The sequence below is a fragment of the Erythranthe guttata genome, chromosome 7 (assembly GCF_056151865.1).
Source record: "Erythranthe guttata isolate IM_541 chromosome 7, IM_541, whole genome shotgun sequence".
Taxonomy (NCBI): Eukaryota; Viridiplantae; Streptophyta; class Magnoliopsida; order Lamiales; family Phrymaceae; genus Erythranthe; species Erythranthe guttata.
Window position 1 is genome coordinate 1,130,985 of NC_142539.1, and position 17,683 is coordinate 1,148,667.

The window sequence follows — 17,683 nt, forward strand, 5'->3', positions numbered from 1 at the left end:
AACAAATTATAATTCCGTTTGAGAAAAAATGGAAAATGGAATGAAGAATTAGTAATGCAATTTTCAGGAGAATTTTTTATTTTTGATCGAACAAATTTTCGGAATCAAATGTTGGATTTTCTAAAATCCGAATTGAAAGATGGTGTTAACAAGAAAAAAATCGAATCTAAATCGACGTAAATAAAAAAAAAAAATCGCACCAATTTTCAGCCCTACTAGTAAGTATTTAATTGGTGAGTTCGTAAGTGATCTCACAAAAAAATCAATAAGATCCAAATCAACAGTTTTGTATGGGCCCACCATAATTATTCACATTCAAGATGTATTTAAGTTAGCTATGATTTCTCCCCACGAAACATTGATTCCATGTCCAATTTGTACACGAAAACTCGTGTTGACTGAATTTGATGCCATGTCCAATTTCTCAAGAATATAATTCCTTTTAGAAAAAAAAGAAAAAAGAAAAAAGAAAAAAAAAAGAAAGAAAAATAAAACACCACCACCACATACCTCTTATAGAATCACTAATGATAATCATTTGATGTAACCCACTTTACCTTGATCTAATAATCACCTTTTTATCTTCGTCCGACAAGAATGACGTAGCAGTTGGATCAAATTAACTCATGTTTTGAATCCCATTGTCAACAGTCATTCGATCGAACTTGTAACATTTGATTAATCTAATATGATTTACGTCTCTCGCATGGATTGCAAGTTAATATACGAGAGTATATGTTTACTCAGTGCACCAATATGATTGACTGCGCGTTTCTTCGTTGCCTTTTTTTTTTTTTCTAATAAAAAAATCACCTTTTTATCCTAATTATTTTTAATAGATAATACAAAAAAAAAGACACCTTTAAAAAAAATTGGAATGATGGATATAAGTTCTTGGATTCCACTTTACCTTTATCTAAAAAGAAAATAATATATATATATATATATATATATATTAAAAGATATTTCATCTTATACTAAATTTTACAAAAATCCAAATAACTCTTATAAAATCGAAAATAGCAAACAAAAAAAAAATAAAAAAAAAATCCTCACACCTCTCATATAATTGGTTTTTTATTATTTCCCCCCCTCAAATTTTAAATCTAGATACCACCACAAAAATAAAATAAAAAGATAAATAAATAAAAAGCATCACGAAGAGCCAGAAGAAAAAGAATCGACGGTTGGGATGATTTGAAGCCGCCAGACGGCTCCACCCAACGATCATCCATAACTCCACGCGTCCCTTCTAATTCTCCAACAGGTTAATCCCACAGTCCCAGTCACGATCTGTATATATATATATCTCACAAATCTGTACGTATATATATACATATATATATATTTTTATTCTTTCGCGGACCCTTCACCCATCTGTCGATTTCCCTCCCTCCCCCAGTCCCCCCCCCCTCTCTCTCTCATACACACACGCGCACACAGTAACATTTTCTCTCTCTAGAATTTTGATTTAAGCGTTAATTCCGTGAATTCTGGTGAAGATTTTTCGGACGTACTTTTCAAATCCGTGATACTCTATTGGAAAACTCTTCTAGAATCTTCAATTTCTTCTCTGGTTATTTCGAGCAAATTTTCAGATTGATTTTCTCTCTCAATTCTGCTCGTGCAAGTTGAAGAAAAAACGTTGATTTCAAATCGGTGTTCGACTGTAGCTTTCCATTTTCTCTACAGTAGCGAGTAAACTGACTTGGATTTGTTGCTTTCGACGAAATTAGCGTGGCGGAGGATTGGGGAAAGCATTTTGTGCTTGGTGGTTTAGTTTGCATTCGGTGTTCGAAGGCGGCGAGATCTGCTGTGGAGTTCGGAATTCGAATTTGATCGTGTTTTTTCGATTCATACACTGCCGGTAATTTGCTATGTTGCCTTTTGTTAAGCAGAACGATCTATTTTTGTTCTTGTTTCGTTTAATGGAGTTTGGTTATTGTTTTCTTTAGTAGCTTAGTATGTTCGTGTACGTGTTTGCTTAATTGCTTGTTTCTTTTATTTATGCCTTTTTTTTTTGGTGTGATATAACTAAATTTTTTTTATTGCACCGAAGAGCAGATAAGCTCATTAATTTGAGAAATTTATCTAAATTTGATGATTGTTAGTGATCAATGTACCAAGCTGCTAAAAAGATCAGAAATATTTGACTTTGACAAATATGAGATTGTTACATGGATGCACGTAGCAAGAGTATTTGTATGTAATGTTTCACGCATCTCTATGCTGGCCTTTTAGGACTTGTTCAATCATTTGATAACCAAAGTCATGGCTTGGTTGTTGTTTGATTTTAAGAAAGTTATGAACTTCTATTTACATGTGCAAGTTTGATGTGGTTTTCTTGAGTTCGGTCGGTAATTTGGACACCTTTCCATTTTAAGAAAGTTATGAACTTTCTATTTACATGTGCAAGTTTGATGTGGTTTTCTTGAGTTCGGTCGGTAATTTGGACATCTTTCCTATTGCCTGTCCATGCATATAAACATGTTTAGTGTGTAACTTAATTTTATGTTTTGCTCATCTGTAGGGTTTATGGATGTGATTTTGCCTGTTTAAGTAATTATGCAATAAGTGTTAATTTGTAGGCATGCTTTGATGGAAGGATGATAATTTTACATGCATTTTCTGTTCTTATATATACACACTTTCCAAGTATAAAGGTACACGTATCTATATGTAAATGTGGCCACATGAAAATTGGAAACTTCTATTCGTTGATAGAATTTTTGTTATGCATTTTGTCATGTATTGCACGGTAGTTTGTCATATGAAAGCTGATTTGACCTTGTTGCTTGAAGTTTTGGGAACATAGCTCAAAACATTAAAGATTTGCCAGCATTGCAACATCTCCTCGTTATTTTGAATATTGGAAGACATGGGGTTTGGCTCGGCAACAATGTTAGAGACAGCGAACACTTTGTCAACCTCCGATCACCTTTCAGTCATCTCAATAACTTTGTTTGTCACGCTCCTTTGCGCATGTATTGTGATTGGTCATCTATTGGAGGAAAATAGGTGGATGAATGAATCTATCACAGCCCTCGTAATTGTAAGTATATTTGTGCCATTGAATTTACATATGCTATATTCGTTCCTTAAGCATGCTTTATTGTCCAAGTGATGATTGATGTTTTTAAATCAAAGGGTGTCAGCACCGGAGTTGTAATTCTACTAATAAGTGGAGGGCAGAGCTCACGTCTCTTGGTGTTCAGCGAGGATCTTTTCTTCATTTATCTTCTTCCACCAATCATCTTCAACGCTGGGTAAGTTACGCCTATTTACACCTCTATCTCTTCTGGATACAGCTTGCTTTTATCTATTGATTTCTGTTGGATATTTGCGTCCTGATTTTTATCTACAGTGCATATTGATGTGGTTTCTTCTATTAGGAGTTGATGATTCAATCAGATACATGACAATTATCATGATATAAATTATCATGATCATATATGCATTGCTGCTGTAAAGTTTACCAATATGCTGATGTTGCTTTTTATTTTTTTCGCCTTAATCTGTGTATCAGGTTCCAGGTTAAGAAGAAACAATTCTTTCGCAACTTCTCCACTATAATACTGTTTGGAGCACTTGGTACCTTGATATCCTTCATTATCATATCACTAGGTACAGCTTTCTACTCGATCTAGTTTATATGATCAGTTGTCCTTTTCTAACTTCTTTTTTCTTATACACATACTTATATATGCATCCGTGCATGTATGTCTTATGATAGGGTCTAAATATCATAAACTGTGGTTGGATTATTGTTATACCTACTTTTTTTTTTCCTGAGCTGGAAGAGAAATTGTATTCACAGAAAAACAGCATGCAGCAAACTTGATATTCTTGCTTGGGTATACCATGTTTTTAATTGTTACTGATTTAAATTTCTGGAGTACCTCCAAAATAAATCATGTTTCCATAAGCTAGTGAATTTTCTTTATTGGAAACATGCATGACTAGGCTGAAATGTAATTTTAAGTCTTGCAAGTTGCAACAGAACTTTTGAGAAGGAAAGAGTTGAAGAAGACAAAAGAAAAAAAAAAGGATTACATAGACAAAAGAAGCAAGATAATATATTTGCAGAAAATTTAATTCATCGCGTATCTTAAAGATCTATTTCCTCGTTTGTGCATTTTGTCATTCTGTTGCTCCGTGGTAGTAAATGGCTATGCTGTTACTTAGATCTTCTAAATCTTGTGCAGGTGCTATCGCCGCCTTTCGGAATTTGGATATTGGTCTTGCAATTGGAGATTATCTTGGTAATCTACTCCCTCCCTCCCTCCCTCCCTCCCTCTCTCTCTCTTGCATGTTGATTTGTACATGCATTAACCCATGTCGTTTTTTTTCTCTCTCCAGCAATTGGAGCAATTTTCGCAGCAACGGATTCGGTTTGCACGTTGCAGGTGCATTTTACAGCTTTTTTTACAGTTCGACCTATGATGGAATCTTTTCCTACTATGATGCAATATATTTAATCTACAGGTGCTCAGTCAGGATGAAACACCATTGCTGTACAGTCTAGTATTTGGTGAAGGCGTTGTGAATGATGCAACATCTGTTGTGCTTTTCAACGCAGTGCAAAACTTCGACCTATCTCATATCAATACCGCTGTAGCTTTGAAGCTAGTGGGGAACTTCTTTTATTTGTTTATCACAAGCACTTTGTTGGGAGTTGTAGTGAGTCTCTATACCAATCTATGTCTGTGTGTGGAGTGAGCATGTGAAATTCAGAGTTACCATCTATTCTTGAATTTGAACATTCATCTTTTATTTCAGACTGGACTGCTTAGTGCATACGTCATAAAGAAACTCTATTTTGGAAGGTTGGTGACAGTTCTTTTCCTGTGTTGTCTCTTACATCAAGAAATTACGTGTAAAATTAAATATTATTTTTAACTAGAGAATTAATGTTTACGTAGAGTTCTACCCTACATGAAGATTAATGTAGTATACTTTTGCTAATAATTCTCTTATTTCTTTGACTACTTTCGAATGAACTACAGGCATTCCACTGATCGTGAGGTCGCTATCATGATACTCATGTCTTACCTTTCATACATGTTGGCTGAAGTAAGTTTCTGGAAAACCTGTTAAAAGTTCGTTTAACTTGGCATTCTCTTTTAGTGACTAATACTATGTTGTAGACCCTTGAATCGTAGTAGTGAACTTTTCTGACTTGAGGTGTATTTTGTTTGCAGCTGTTCTATTTAAGTGGTATCCTCACTGTGTTCTTCTGTGGGATTGTGATGTCACACTATACCTGGCATAATGTCACTGAGAACTCCAGAGTTACAACAAAGTACGGTATTATCATCAAATTTTCAGACCTTTCAAAGAATTCATTGCTTATTTTCTATTGTAATAATTGTTTTTCGTCTTACTAATAATTTAGCCATCACGCAGGCACACCTTTGCAACATTGTCATTTGTTGCTGAGATTTTCATATTTCTCTATGTTGGCATGGATGCCCTCGACATTGAGAAATGGAGGGTCGTGAGTAGCAGGTATAGTAACAGTGGATATTAGTAACCATAACAATATCCTAAGTTATGCAACTAAACTGGGAATTTATTTGGAGATTATTCTTATTTTTTCGTTGTTTTTTCTCATTTTCAGCCCGAAAACATCCGTCTTTGTTAGTTCAAGTCTACTGGTACTGGTTTTGGTTGGCAGAGCAGCCTTTGTCTTCCCTTTGTCATTTCTGTCTAATTTGACCAAGAAGCATCAACACGAGAAGATTAGTTTTAAGCAACAAGTACGAGCTCAGATCCCTGTTTCATGTTTAGAATTTAGATCACCTCCATTCACTTCGGCCTACTATTAAGTTTGCCAATTTTATTTATTTATTTTTATTTTGTGCGTGTGTGTGTCTGTGCAGATTACAATCTGGTGGGCTGGTCTAATGCGTGGCGCCGTTTCTATGGCTCTTGCTTACAACCAGGTAATTCTTACCCCTGTCTCTCAAGATTGTATTTTTTTTCCTTTTCGTTTTTTATAAATAAACTATGCTGAAAAAGTTAAAATGGTGCATTTGCTTTTCTATTGCATCCACGGTACGAGTTAAGAGAAAGTTGTATAAGGGTCGTGTGTATGCATCTCTACTTAAAAATAACCCGACTCGTTGCTTTTGCTCATGCAGTTCAGTAAAACAGGCCACACACAGGAACGTGGGAATGCTATCTTTATCACCAGTACAATAACAGTGGTGCTTTTCAGCACAGTGGTAAGACATTTAATGCTTCTGCAAAAATACATAGTGGAATACTTGCTAGTTCTCTTGCCTTCGTTTGGAAATTAGGATATGAATTTAATGATAATGTAATCATTGTTTGTCAAATGCTTAGGCCTCGTTTGGTTGCCACGATAAGATTAGTGAAGATAAGATTAAATAATCTAATTAAAACCAAATTATAGTATTGGACCATGGAAGGTCCAATAAATAATTTTCCTAAAAGGCAAGATAAAATAATAATTTCGGGTCGACCTGGATAATTATTCGGTTTACCAAACATCAACAAAGTCCAATAGCGTATATGTTCCATGCCCATGTTAAGAAACCGGCCCTGATTTTAATTAATTATATGAACGATATCTAGTCCAAAGTCCAAACTCAATCCTATGAAGGATACTACCCAATAATACATTGTATAATCACAAATCACAAAAATAAATTAAATCACAAATTGCATTATCATGGTTTGCAGGTGTTTGGTTTGATGACAAAACCGCTCGTTAGATACCTGTTGCCCTCGTCGAAACAGCTAAGCAGAATGATCTCTTCAGATTCGACCGCTGCAAACTCCTTCATCGTGCCACTTCTTGGCGAAGGTCAGGATTCCATAGCCGAACTATTTAATGAAAACGGGCGGGCTACAGAAGCCCGTGAAGGTGGCCGGAACGTGGGACGCCCCAGCAGTTTACGGATGCTACTGACCACCCCTACTCGTACGGTGCATTACTATTGGAGGAAATTCGACAATGCTTTTATGCGTCCAGTTTTTGGTGGGCGTGGTTTTGTTCCGTATGTACCTGGATCACCAACTGAACAAAGTGTGCGCGATTATCAAGAAGAAGCCAAACAGTAAAGGTAATAAGGCGAACGCATACTGCAAGCTTTGAGCCTCTGTTTTTGTAGAACTGTATTATTATTATTATAATTTTTTTATTTTTTATTTTGTAAATTTCATTTTTCTCTTCATCTGGAATGATGGTGGGTGTCTAAATTAGTAGAGATTGCGAAACTTGTATTGGTTTTGAACTCGAGTATTGTATTGGGCAGTTATCGACTGGATGAGTCTGCTTGGGGGGGAGCTTTAGAAGTTTTTTTCCTTCCCGACTAGATAGATTCTCTAGAAACACACCAAATCGGTGTGTTGTGAGCGATGAATGAATGACATGGGGGCAAAGGTTTGTGTATAACTGTATATGCATCTGATGTATAGTTGTGAACTGTCATGTAATCATTTTGTTTGTGTATGTATTGCAAGTTTGCCGGAATATTTATGAAAAGCTCGAAAAGTTTTGTTCATGGTTTCTCCCTTTCGTGCCCATCAGTAAAGCGTTTATTTGGTGGAAAAGAGTGCGAGAATGCATACAGATTTTTGTACAAATACCCGATTACTCATATTTGATTTGTTATCATTCGTTCAAAGCTTGTTTGAACTTTGGTTTGTTAGGAAATGAGTCAAGCCTGAATACATATTTTTCATTTGATAAGATGAAACTCAACTCAAAATCGAGCTTGATTAAAAAATTGATAAAATATGAAGAAAAAAAAATATCAAGCTACTCGAGTACGAATCGTGTTCAGCTCGATTAAAGCTCGTTCAAGATCAAACACAACTTTGAATGCTCGATAACAATTCAAACAATCTTAGAATAATATTTGATTGTCGACTCAATTACACCCCTACCATCGAAACAAATTACTCCCATTTTTCTCATAACAAGAAAGCCACGTAATCTTGGGCCGGGTGAGATTGAAACTCCCGTTTTACCTTTTATTTTATTGTTAAAATCGTTTCATTTGTTTTATACAATATTAAGATTTAGATGAAGTTATCAACAAGCATAGTACATTGGATGGCTTGTGAAAACCAGCCAATACGACTCTGTTTCTATACCTAATACCGACATATCGAAATATATTTGTACTCTCAACCGCACTAAGCTCAAAATAAAACAGATTGGGAAAATCAATCCACTATGCTCGAAACAAGGACCCCATCACCAAACTAATCAGTGCGACCATGCATACGAAAAGAGGGGGAAAACCAACTTGAATTCTTCTTGCAGTAGGACTCTTTGTCTTCGAGATTGCCTGTACAGAAAGAAATGAAGCAACTTTTTCAATCTCTATAGTATAGTAGCTACGTTTTGCAATCCTCGAATTCAATTAATTGAAAACAGAAAATTCAAGGAGGTTTGTAAATTCATTCACCCACCAGTTCTTGCTTCAATTTCTCCTTCTCGTAAATGGTGGTGGTCTTTTCTGCTTTTAGCTTCTCAATCGTGTACTCCGCCTGCAAACAAAACCAAAATTTTCAATATTCAGAATTTCCGTAAACGAAACTCAGATATGTGAAGTAATATGAAGTTATAATGAATATAAATTTTATTTTCTGTGATGTTTCTACTTCCCAATCATGAATGATATTCAGCCTTAAAAGTCCAAACCACATCACCAAATTCTTACATCATGATATAATAACTGACCTCAACTAACTTGGCATTCATGGCACTAATCTTTGATCTCAATTCCCCAATATCTTCTGTTAGCTTCAACTTTGCATCTCCGACATCTCTATCTTGCTTTAATTCCTCGTTCTTCTTCGGGTAGAATTCCTCGTTCTTCTTTGGGTAGAATTCCTCGTTCTTCTTTGGGTAGAATTCCTCGTTCTTCTTAGGGTAAATTTCCTCGTTCTTCTTAAAGTACAACTCCTCTTTGTTCTGAGGGTACAACTCCTCTTTCTTCTGAAGGAAGAACTCCTCATCCTTGGCAGGAACTGGCTTCACATTCTCCACGACTTTTAGTGATCTAGGCTCTTCCATCTTTTTGACATTTTGGATTGCCTCCACCTTCTCAAGTAGCTGTACACAATGTATATATAATTTCTTAATCCCAATAAGGTCGTAAGAGTGTTCCACAGTGCAACAAGCAATATGTTTAACTTACATAGGGGTGATAAGGTATTAGTAGAATCATTAAAAGGATACCTAACAGTACAATCTACGTAAATATGTTCATACGAATTAACTGATGAAATCATGGATGAAATAGGTAGCACTGGGTTCTTATCGAATTTCTAAAGCATTATTAAAGAACGAACCAAGCTGCCTGAAATGTGTCATCTATCATCCAAGAGTACAACGAAGCGATACTAAGATTTCTTACCATATCAGGCCGAGAGAAATATTCGACTCCGTTCTTCAATTTATCTTTTGGCATGAAAGTCTCAAAGGATGGTTCTTGCTTGATAACTTCATGAACAGGCAGCAAAACAGGTGCATGGGGTTCTTTGGGTACTGGATATTCATCAGAGACCTCTTGATTCAAAACTACATCAGCTAGTGGCTTTTCTGGAGAACTGGGAGCACTAGTAAGAACAACCCTGAGCTTGGTCTCTTCAATATACTTTTGACTTCCTTTTGAGAACTGCGAGAAGAAAAGGAGAAATAAACAAATAAAAATTGGAAACTTTTTTTTTTTAAATAGTAAATATGCAATGAGAAACGCATGATACTAATACAGATTAGCTGTATTTGATATCCTACCATGCTGGGGGTTATGTCCTCTTCAGTTGTGCCAAAACGAACCACCGTGCTCTGGACCAGGAATTTATCCTTACATTCTTCCGAAGGAGCCGACCTCTGTGCTTGCATGGTAACTATACAAGAGGTTAAAAGTTCCTTGAATATTATCAAACCCATTGTATTATAATTACCCGACAAGACAACAAAGACGTGAAACTTCAATAAAATGAATGAAGCTGTTTGCAAGGTGAAATCAAATATAAAAAGTGAAAAAATAACAGGCCCGTATGGACCCGAAATTGTGATATTGACCATTTTGGGTTGGCCTGTGGAAAAAGAATTATGCTGAATATGGTTTTAAATCAATTGGAAATAGTCCTTTTCCATTCAAATGTATATGAGATGTCATGAAATAAAGATTTAAAGTCCTAACGTTCTCAAATCACTCATACTTCAGCCAAATCACAGAAAAGCAAAATAATAGAACTATATATACGGACATAACAAGGAAACGGACTATAATACCTGTAAAGTCACATGTTGACTTTGGCTTGATTACACCTACATTAGGTCTCACACAGTACTTCTTTGGTGATGTAGTCTTAACCTGCACAATATAATAAAAAGGATCATACATCCATTTCACTAATCTCTCTTGATAAGAGGATTTATATCCACATCGTTTAGAAGTAGGAAATACTTCAATAGCCAGGCTAATTATCCAATCATACAATAATATTTTTTCTACAAAATATCAAAGTTGCATGAGATAAAGAACTGGTACAGAATAGGAAACCACCTAACCTTGAATGCAACATACTGGTCAGTGACATTGCCAAGGTGAACAATACACGTACTCTGTTTCTTCAACTCAACTAGAGAAGCCAAGGGGAAGTGTCAGACGATAAAATTTAAGAATGTAACAGAAAATCAACAATAAAATTTAGCTAATTAGTGTGGGATCATAATTCGGATCCAATGAGATACGAGGAGAAAGATTAGGCATAATAATCATCAAAGCGGCATAACGAACTATTTAACACACGTGCATATACATCATAGTAACTAATTCAGTATATCACACTATCTAACATAACTTACAGACGAACTTGACTTCACGAGGCTGAATCTCCACTATCTGAGGATTCATATTTCTTCAGACCTGAAACAGAATACAGAAGAAGGAATCAGATCTCCATGCCAACATATATAAAATAACAATAACTGCAAAAATATTTTTTTTCAGTCACTGTTATACAAGCTGAGACGAATTTAACCTAAAATACACTTGCCAAACTAACTGAATTGGACTTGATACAAAACTAAAACAACAGGAACATATCTCAGTCTTTCGTTCAATAATCGAAATATAACATATAAAAGAATGTAATTTTCCAGTAATAACTTCATCTCCAGTAAGTACGATCTAGGCACTCAAAATTCAATGCAATCGCGCCACTGGTTGCAATTTTGCCATACAAACTCCAAAAAACAACTATATGATAGCAAAATCTCCCTAGATTCAAATAATTTGGAGTAAAAAACACACCGACTTGGCAATATAATTTGTAAAAAAATCACCAAACACCTCAAATCGCGGATAAAAATTAACATTTCCATAAGCCGTTTCTCTCACACCACTCAAACACGCACAATCACACGCATATACGCACACACACAAGCATGAAGTGAAACAGACAAAAAATGAGAAGAGAACTTTCCGAAAACGAAGATGCCTTGACGAACCTCAGATCAAAATTTTCCGCGTGAAGAAGAATCTACAGTTCAGAATGCAAAGTTCCGGCGATCGTCGATGAATACAACGGAGAAAGTAGGTGATCGGAAACTGCGGTATATGAAGTCTCAATTTGAGAGAGAGAGAGAGAGAGAGAGGGGTCAAAAAGGAAATAAATATGTTTTTTTACTGAGGGAGGAGGAAGTAGAGTAGAATTTAAGCGTTTAAACGTTGAATTTCTCGGGAAATGATCCAGTGCAGTAGGGAACAGCACAAATACAGTACGTTGAAATCAAGGTACAAGGGCTGATGACGTGTCAAACGTCGGTGTGTTGGTTACAGCTCAGCAATAATTAACGACCGTTAAGTTATTCAAACCTTAAAATGACTTGACTGACAATTTAAACGGAATTATTAACAAAATAAAATAAATTTTAAGAGAGTATTCTTTCAGTGTAGTATTTATAATTAAAAATTAAATTAGTTTAGATTAAACTCTAGGAATATTTTTTTTTTATATAATTTATGCTTTATTTTAATTCAAGAATATGACCAAATCACTGAATAAATATAAAATTTAAGAATTGTAATAGTTTAATAATATATTTTTGTATGCAGTTCATTCACTGTTATTTATAATTTAAAAATTGAATTAGTTTAGATTAAACTATAGGAATATTTTTTATAATTTATTTAATTCAAGAATAGGATCAAGTCAGTAAATAAATATAAAATATAAGAATTGTACTAGTTTAAGGAGTAATATATTTTTGTATGCAGTTAATACAGTGTTATTAGTACATTTCATCTTATTTAAAAAAAGTATATTATAAAAATTGAATGTTAATAATATTCTTAAATTCGTGAAATATTATGAGAGCGTGTGTTTTAATTGAAGGACAATTTGGTCCAGAATGTACAACCGAGTAGTAATGTAGTGTGTAGAAAGTAGAAGGTGGGCCCGTGTAGAAGAGTTCCGCTGAGAAGCGGTTGTACCAAATCGTCGGGTGCGGGTGCGCGTGGGCTACAGATTAGTAGATGCACCTGCTTTCAATCCAACTTTCTAAGGCCGCGTTTGGAATCTCTTTTATCTCACACTTCTTTTGTTATGTACTTTTCAAAGAAACAAAACTTTAAAAAACTTAAAAAAAATACATTTATAATTATTATTTTTTTACGCTTAAAATGTATTTATAAAATATTATAAATGCTATATAAATAATAAATTTTAATATTATAAAATTATAAAATGAACCTAACGGAAAAATTCATAATTTTATGGGTCATTCTAAAGCCTTTTTCGACAATTGGGTTTTGTGTTTGCATAGAATCAAACCCATCGAAAATCCCCAAACCCAATCATGCCATGCCAGCCCAAAGTCGTGGCGGTATAAATATAATAATAATTTAATAAATATTAATATCATCCCTAAATCAGTTGAAATTTATCGATTGACTATGAACCGTTAATCTGCACATAATCATACGCACACGCAAGTGTATGTATGCTAAGCAGGAAATTATTTCACCACATTAATGGTAATCACCCGATATAATTTATCGAGTGTAGCATGTCAATGACTCCTCCAATCATTTATATAAATCACATTCCCATCACTTATATTTCATCGAGTGCAGCATACATCGGGTTAATTTCCCTCCAATCATTTATATAAAAACACTATGTTTTACGGGAAATTAAATGCTACATCTAGTTATTTATACAAGATGTTTGTTAATTGTAGAGGAGCTTAAACAATCACTCACTAAGTATATATACACACCGGTATATATATATGTATGTGATTATGTTTCCTTCCAATCATTTATATAAAACACTATGTTTTATGGAAAATTAGATACTACATCGGTTATTTATACAAGATGTTTGTTAATTGTAGAGGAGCTTAAATAATTACTCACTAAGTATACATACACACTAGTATATATGTATGTGATTATGTTTAGATCTACAATTAATGGTCACCCGATGTAAATAACCAGATGTAACATTTAATTCTCATATTTTACTAATTGTAGTGAATTATAGTAAAAATATTTTTATTTCTACGTACTACTCACAATTCATAAATACTCATTAATTTGTTAACCACTTCATAGGGCTATGTATATATATATAGATATAGATATAAAATATTCCAAGAGATGTAATTGATCTCATCTGAGTTGAGAAAATCGTGATCAAATTGAACACAAAATTCTATACACAGCCATTTATACCGTACTTCCCTACCTACAATCGCTTTCCAACGTCTTATTTTCACTAAATTCTTTAATTAATTTCACTTTCACTCAACCATACACACACACACACACACACACACACACATATACATACATACATACATGATTTCACTTTCACACATGACAGTCGACATTATATTCATGTAACATAACACAAAAACACAATAAAGTTTTGTAATAACAAAAAATATTTGATTCTGGCCGGAAGATTCGTGTGGGGTGGGGGGTGGGTAGGGGGGGTGGGGGTGGGGTGAAAGTACAAAGAGACACCATTCGTGGTGTAGATACAACCATCTGTTACATGTCACGGGAAGCTTTATTTTTCAACCATATTCATATCATCAAATAAAACTAAATTCATGTGCCACTCAAATATATTAAATTCGCTTCCAAACACTCCTTTCGTCACGGGCTTAACCATCAAAACAATAAATCAAACCCTTTATGTACTCCTTCACAAGCCACAACTCTTTCTCTCTCTCTCTCTCTCTCTCTCTCTCTCTCTCATCACTTTCTCTCTCCTCCCCTGCTTTCCCTCCTCCCCTGTTTCTCAAGCCAAAAAAAACACCAGGCTGCATTGTTGTTTAGCCAGCTGTCACAAATTCTCTGCATTAATAAAGCCTCCAATGAAAATACTACACTTCTTATTACTATCTCTACTCGTCACCACACTCGTGTTATTTCATAAAGCTAGCAATGTATACGCACGCCGCCATCACCACATTAGCAAGAAGCAAAAGAATAACAAAACCCTAGCTCCACTAATATCACCCGTTTATGCCCCGGCCCGATCGCCCGATTACCCGCCATCTATTCCGTCCGACCCTAGCTACGGACCGGCCGCGAACGACACAACTGCGACCAGCTGCATTTTCGACGTGACGGATTTCGGGGCCGTCGGAGATGGAGACACCGACGACACGGCCGCATTCAAGTCCGCATGGAAAGCGGCGTGCCAGGTGGAGAACGGCGTCGTTTTGGCTCCTTCGGATTTTACTTTCGTGATCACTTCTACTATCTTTTCCGGGCCTTGCCAGCCCGGGCTTGTTTTTCAAGTAAGATTTTCTTTTTTTTTTTTTTTTTTTTTTTTAAAATGTACTTAAATTAGTTTAATTCTGATTTGATATATGTTTTGAATTTAAAAAAAAAAGGTGGATGGGGTGCTGGCGACGCCCGACGGGCCGGATTGTTGGCCGGAATCGGATAGCCATAAACAGTGGATCGTGTTTTACCGGCTCGATAATATGAGTTTCACCGGCACCGGCACTATAGAAGGCAATGGACAAAAGTGGTGGGATCTTCCATGCAAACCTCACAAGGTTGTTAACTCTTGTTATGTTACTTTGCATTCGACACCCCATGTATTGTATCGAATTACGAAAATACCCATCGTGTTATAAATATTAGCAAAAACACCCTTGTATCATATGAACTAGCATTAATTTGGTGTTAGTATAGTAGTTGGGAGATTAATGTTGGATTTGGATGACGTCATTTTCAGGGGCCTAATGGATCAACATTGCCCGGACCATGTGACAGCCCGGCGGTTAGTTCAAATATTTTTTGATGCATTTATTTATTTATTTAATTATTATTTTTTTTTTTTACATTTTGTTATTGTTTAATTAATATTGTTTTAATTGGCATTGTTTTTATTTACAGATGATTCGGTTTTTTATGAGTTCGAACTTGGTGGTGAGTGGTTTGCGCATACAAAACAGCCCACAATTCCACATGAAATTCGACGGCTGCCAAGGTGTGACGATCGACAAATTATCGATTTTTTCGCCGAAGTTGAGCCCTAATACCGATGGCATTCACATCGAGAACACAAAATCTGTTGGCATTTACAATTCCCTCATACACAATGGTACTGTTTTTTTAAATAAAAACTAAAACTAAAACTTGAAAATATGTATATAATTTTTTTTTTATTATTATTAATTTGGCTTACAAATAAATAATTGGTTTTGATTTATTGATAAAAACAGGGGATGATTGCATCTCAATAGGACAAGGGTGTGCCGATGTCGAGATAGATGGCGTCACTTGTGGGCCCAGTCACGGGATCAGGTAATATTTTTTGTCGCAATTCTTTTCTTTTAATTAATTTACATCTTTTTTTGTTATTCTTTAATTTACGTATTGGGGAAGAACTTTAATTTAAATCATCAAATATCGGATCGGAATTAATACTACCAGAAATATTCCAATTTTTTCGCAGGTGGAAAAAACTAATTTCAATTAGGTTAAAAGAAAATTTGTAATGAAAAAAAAAAAACATAATAATATTGATATTATTGGATACAAATTTGCAAAATAAAAAATAGAACTTTTGGAAATTAAAATCGGATTGGAAATCATAATCTAATATGTATTCCAATTTCGTTCAGAAAAAAATTAAATAAATTGAAAATCGGAACTTTCAATATTCATAATGAAAATTTTGTTCCAAAATCAGAAATATTTTGATCGAAACGGCATAATTCCGAAATATCGTTCCGATTTCCACCCGTAATCCCGATTTTAGCAGCAAATATTCCTTTTGCCTTTGTGACCGACTCATTTGATGGTTTTATTATGTTATATACACACATTCGTGTGCATGTTATGCATAAGTTGTTCGAACAAATGTATGGTAACATATATAACGTTGTTTCGTTTCTCTATAACACGTGCAGTATCGGAAGCCTAGGCGTGCACAACTCGCGCGCATGCGTCTCAAACATAACCGTGAAAAACATAATAATACGAGACTCGGACAACGGTCTGAGGATCAAGACGTGGCAAGGCGGGGCGGGGTCCGTTTCCGGGATATCGTTCGAGAATATCCAAATGGAGAACGTCAGGAACAGCGTGATAATCGACCAGTACTACTGCCTGACAAAGGCGTGCAGGAACGAGACGTCAGCCGTTTACCTGACCGACGTGTCGTACAAGAACATAAAGGGCACGTACGACGTGCGGAGCCCGCCGATACACTTTGCGTGCAGCGACACGGTGGCGTGCACGAATATCACGATGTCCGAGGTCGAGCTTTTGCCGTACGAGGGCGTTTTGGTCGACGACCCCTTTTGTTGGAATGCTTATGGTGTGCAGGAGACTCTCACTATTCCTCCTATTGATTGTTTGCAGGATGGAATGCCTGAGTCATTAGCTGAAAATGTTGTTAGTACTGGATGCTAATTAATTGATAATAATACGAATTATTAATTACTAAATATTAATTTTTTTTTAATTCCTTCAATATATCGTGAGAAATTAAAGAATTAATAATATGAATTTAGTTTCAAGTTATCAATAACTATGGACCAAATTCGATTTGTCAGCATTATATATTAGTTGGGCTTTTAAATAAATTTAATTAACTTGATTGGATCCAAGTAGAATGTAACTTGTGACAATTGGGCTTCCTCTTTTGGTTGAGATTATAAAAATAGTGGGCTAAGGTCCATTAATATATATTATAGTAAAATACTAAAATATAATTGAAGACTAGTAGTTTAAATTTGATGTACAACTTTCTTCCTAAACGCTCGGAAATTGGTGTACGAGATGCTACATCTGATGAAATGCATCAGGTAATTTTGCACCATAGATCTATACATAACCATTCATATAATGTATAAATCAATGGTGCATGATTACCCGGTCTTATTCACCAGGTGTTACAAAACCATAATGGTCTAAGAGATGATATATCGATGAAAAGTACTGGGTGATTTCGCATCATAGATCTATATAAATAACTATCTACTAATAATACATACACATGAGTATATGTGTATATTAATGGTGTGTATATTGATGGTGCAGGATTACATAATTATCTGATGTATTTCATCAGGTGTAATATCTACAAAACCATGATAGTCTATGAGATGCTACATATGGTGAAACACCGAGTAATTTTGCGTAGGATATAG

General features: G+C 35.2%; 3 protein-coding genes across 7 annotated transcripts; 2 read left to right on the plus strand and 1 right to left on the minus strand.

The window, feature by feature from the left end:
• The first annotated feature begins 1,199 nt into the window (after positions 1-1,199).
• Positions 1,200-7,532, plus strand: LOC105970747 (sodium/hydrogen exchanger 1). Of its 3 annotated transcripts, XM_088820562.1 has the most exons (16): positions 1,327-1,867; positions 2,802-3,052; positions 3,148-3,266; positions 3,527-3,624; positions 4,206-4,262; positions 4,360-4,406; positions 4,486-4,680; positions 4,780-4,826; positions 5,007-5,073; positions 5,202-5,302; positions 5,407-5,508; positions 5,621-5,759; positions 5,883-5,945; positions 6,144-6,227; positions 6,709-7,091; positions 7,284-7,532. In XM_088820562.1, the coding sequence occupies exons 2-15, from the start codon at positions 2,879-2,881 to the stop codon at positions 7,087-7,089; spliced, it is 1,674 nt and encodes a 557-aa protein (XP_088676688.1). In that variant the 5' UTR covers positions 1,327-1,867; positions 2,802-2,878; the 3' UTR covers positions 7,090-7,091; positions 7,284-7,532. The 3 variants fall into 3 exon arrangements, with proteins under 3 accessions (XP_088676687.1, XP_088676688.1, XP_088676689.1); XM_088820561.1 differs by having other exon boundaries at positions 1,200-1,867; positions 6,709-7,532; XM_088820563.1 differs by having other exon boundaries at positions 1,372-1,867; positions 2,816-3,052; positions 6,709-7,532.
• A 446-nt stretch (positions 7,533-7,978) lies between these two features.
• Positions 7,979-11,683, minus strand: VAP27-2 (vamp/synaptobrevin-associated protein 27-2). Of its 3 annotated transcripts, XM_088820567.1 has the most exons (10): positions 11,504-11,644; positions 10,859-10,919; positions 10,562-10,632; positions 10,283-10,364; positions 9,779-9,891; positions 9,399-9,659; positions 8,886-9,094; positions 8,720-8,837; positions 8,449-8,526; positions 7,979-8,324 (listed from the first exon to the last, which is right to left on the minus strand). In XM_088820567.1, exons 2-10 carry the CDS (start codon positions 10,905-10,907, stop codon positions 8,208-8,210), a joined length of 1,098 nt encoding a protein of 365 aa, XP_088676693.1. In that variant the 5' UTR covers positions 10,908-10,919; positions 11,504-11,644; the 3' UTR covers positions 7,979-8,207. The 3 variants fall into 3 exon arrangements, with proteins under 3 accessions (XP_088676693.1, XP_088676691.1, XP_088676692.1); XM_088820565.1 differs by having other exon boundaries at positions 8,720-9,094; positions 11,504-11,683; XM_088820566.1 differs by having other exon boundaries at positions 8,720-9,094; positions 10,859-10,918; positions 11,478-11,619.
• A 2,237-nt stretch (positions 11,684-13,920) lies between these two features.
• On the plus strand, positions 13,921-16,978 carry LOC105977842 (Pectin lyase-like superfamily protein). The gene is made up of 6 exons (XM_013003227.2): positions 13,921-14,812; positions 14,909-15,076; positions 15,259-15,303; positions 15,420-15,627; positions 15,749-15,830; positions 16,439-16,978. Exons 1-6 carry the CDS (start codon positions 14,117-14,119, stop codon positions 16,941-16,943), a joined length of 1,704 nt encoding a protein of 567 aa, XP_012858681.2. The 5' UTR covers positions 13,921-14,116; the 3' UTR covers positions 16,944-16,978.
• Positions 16,979-17,683: the final 705 nt, after the last annotated feature.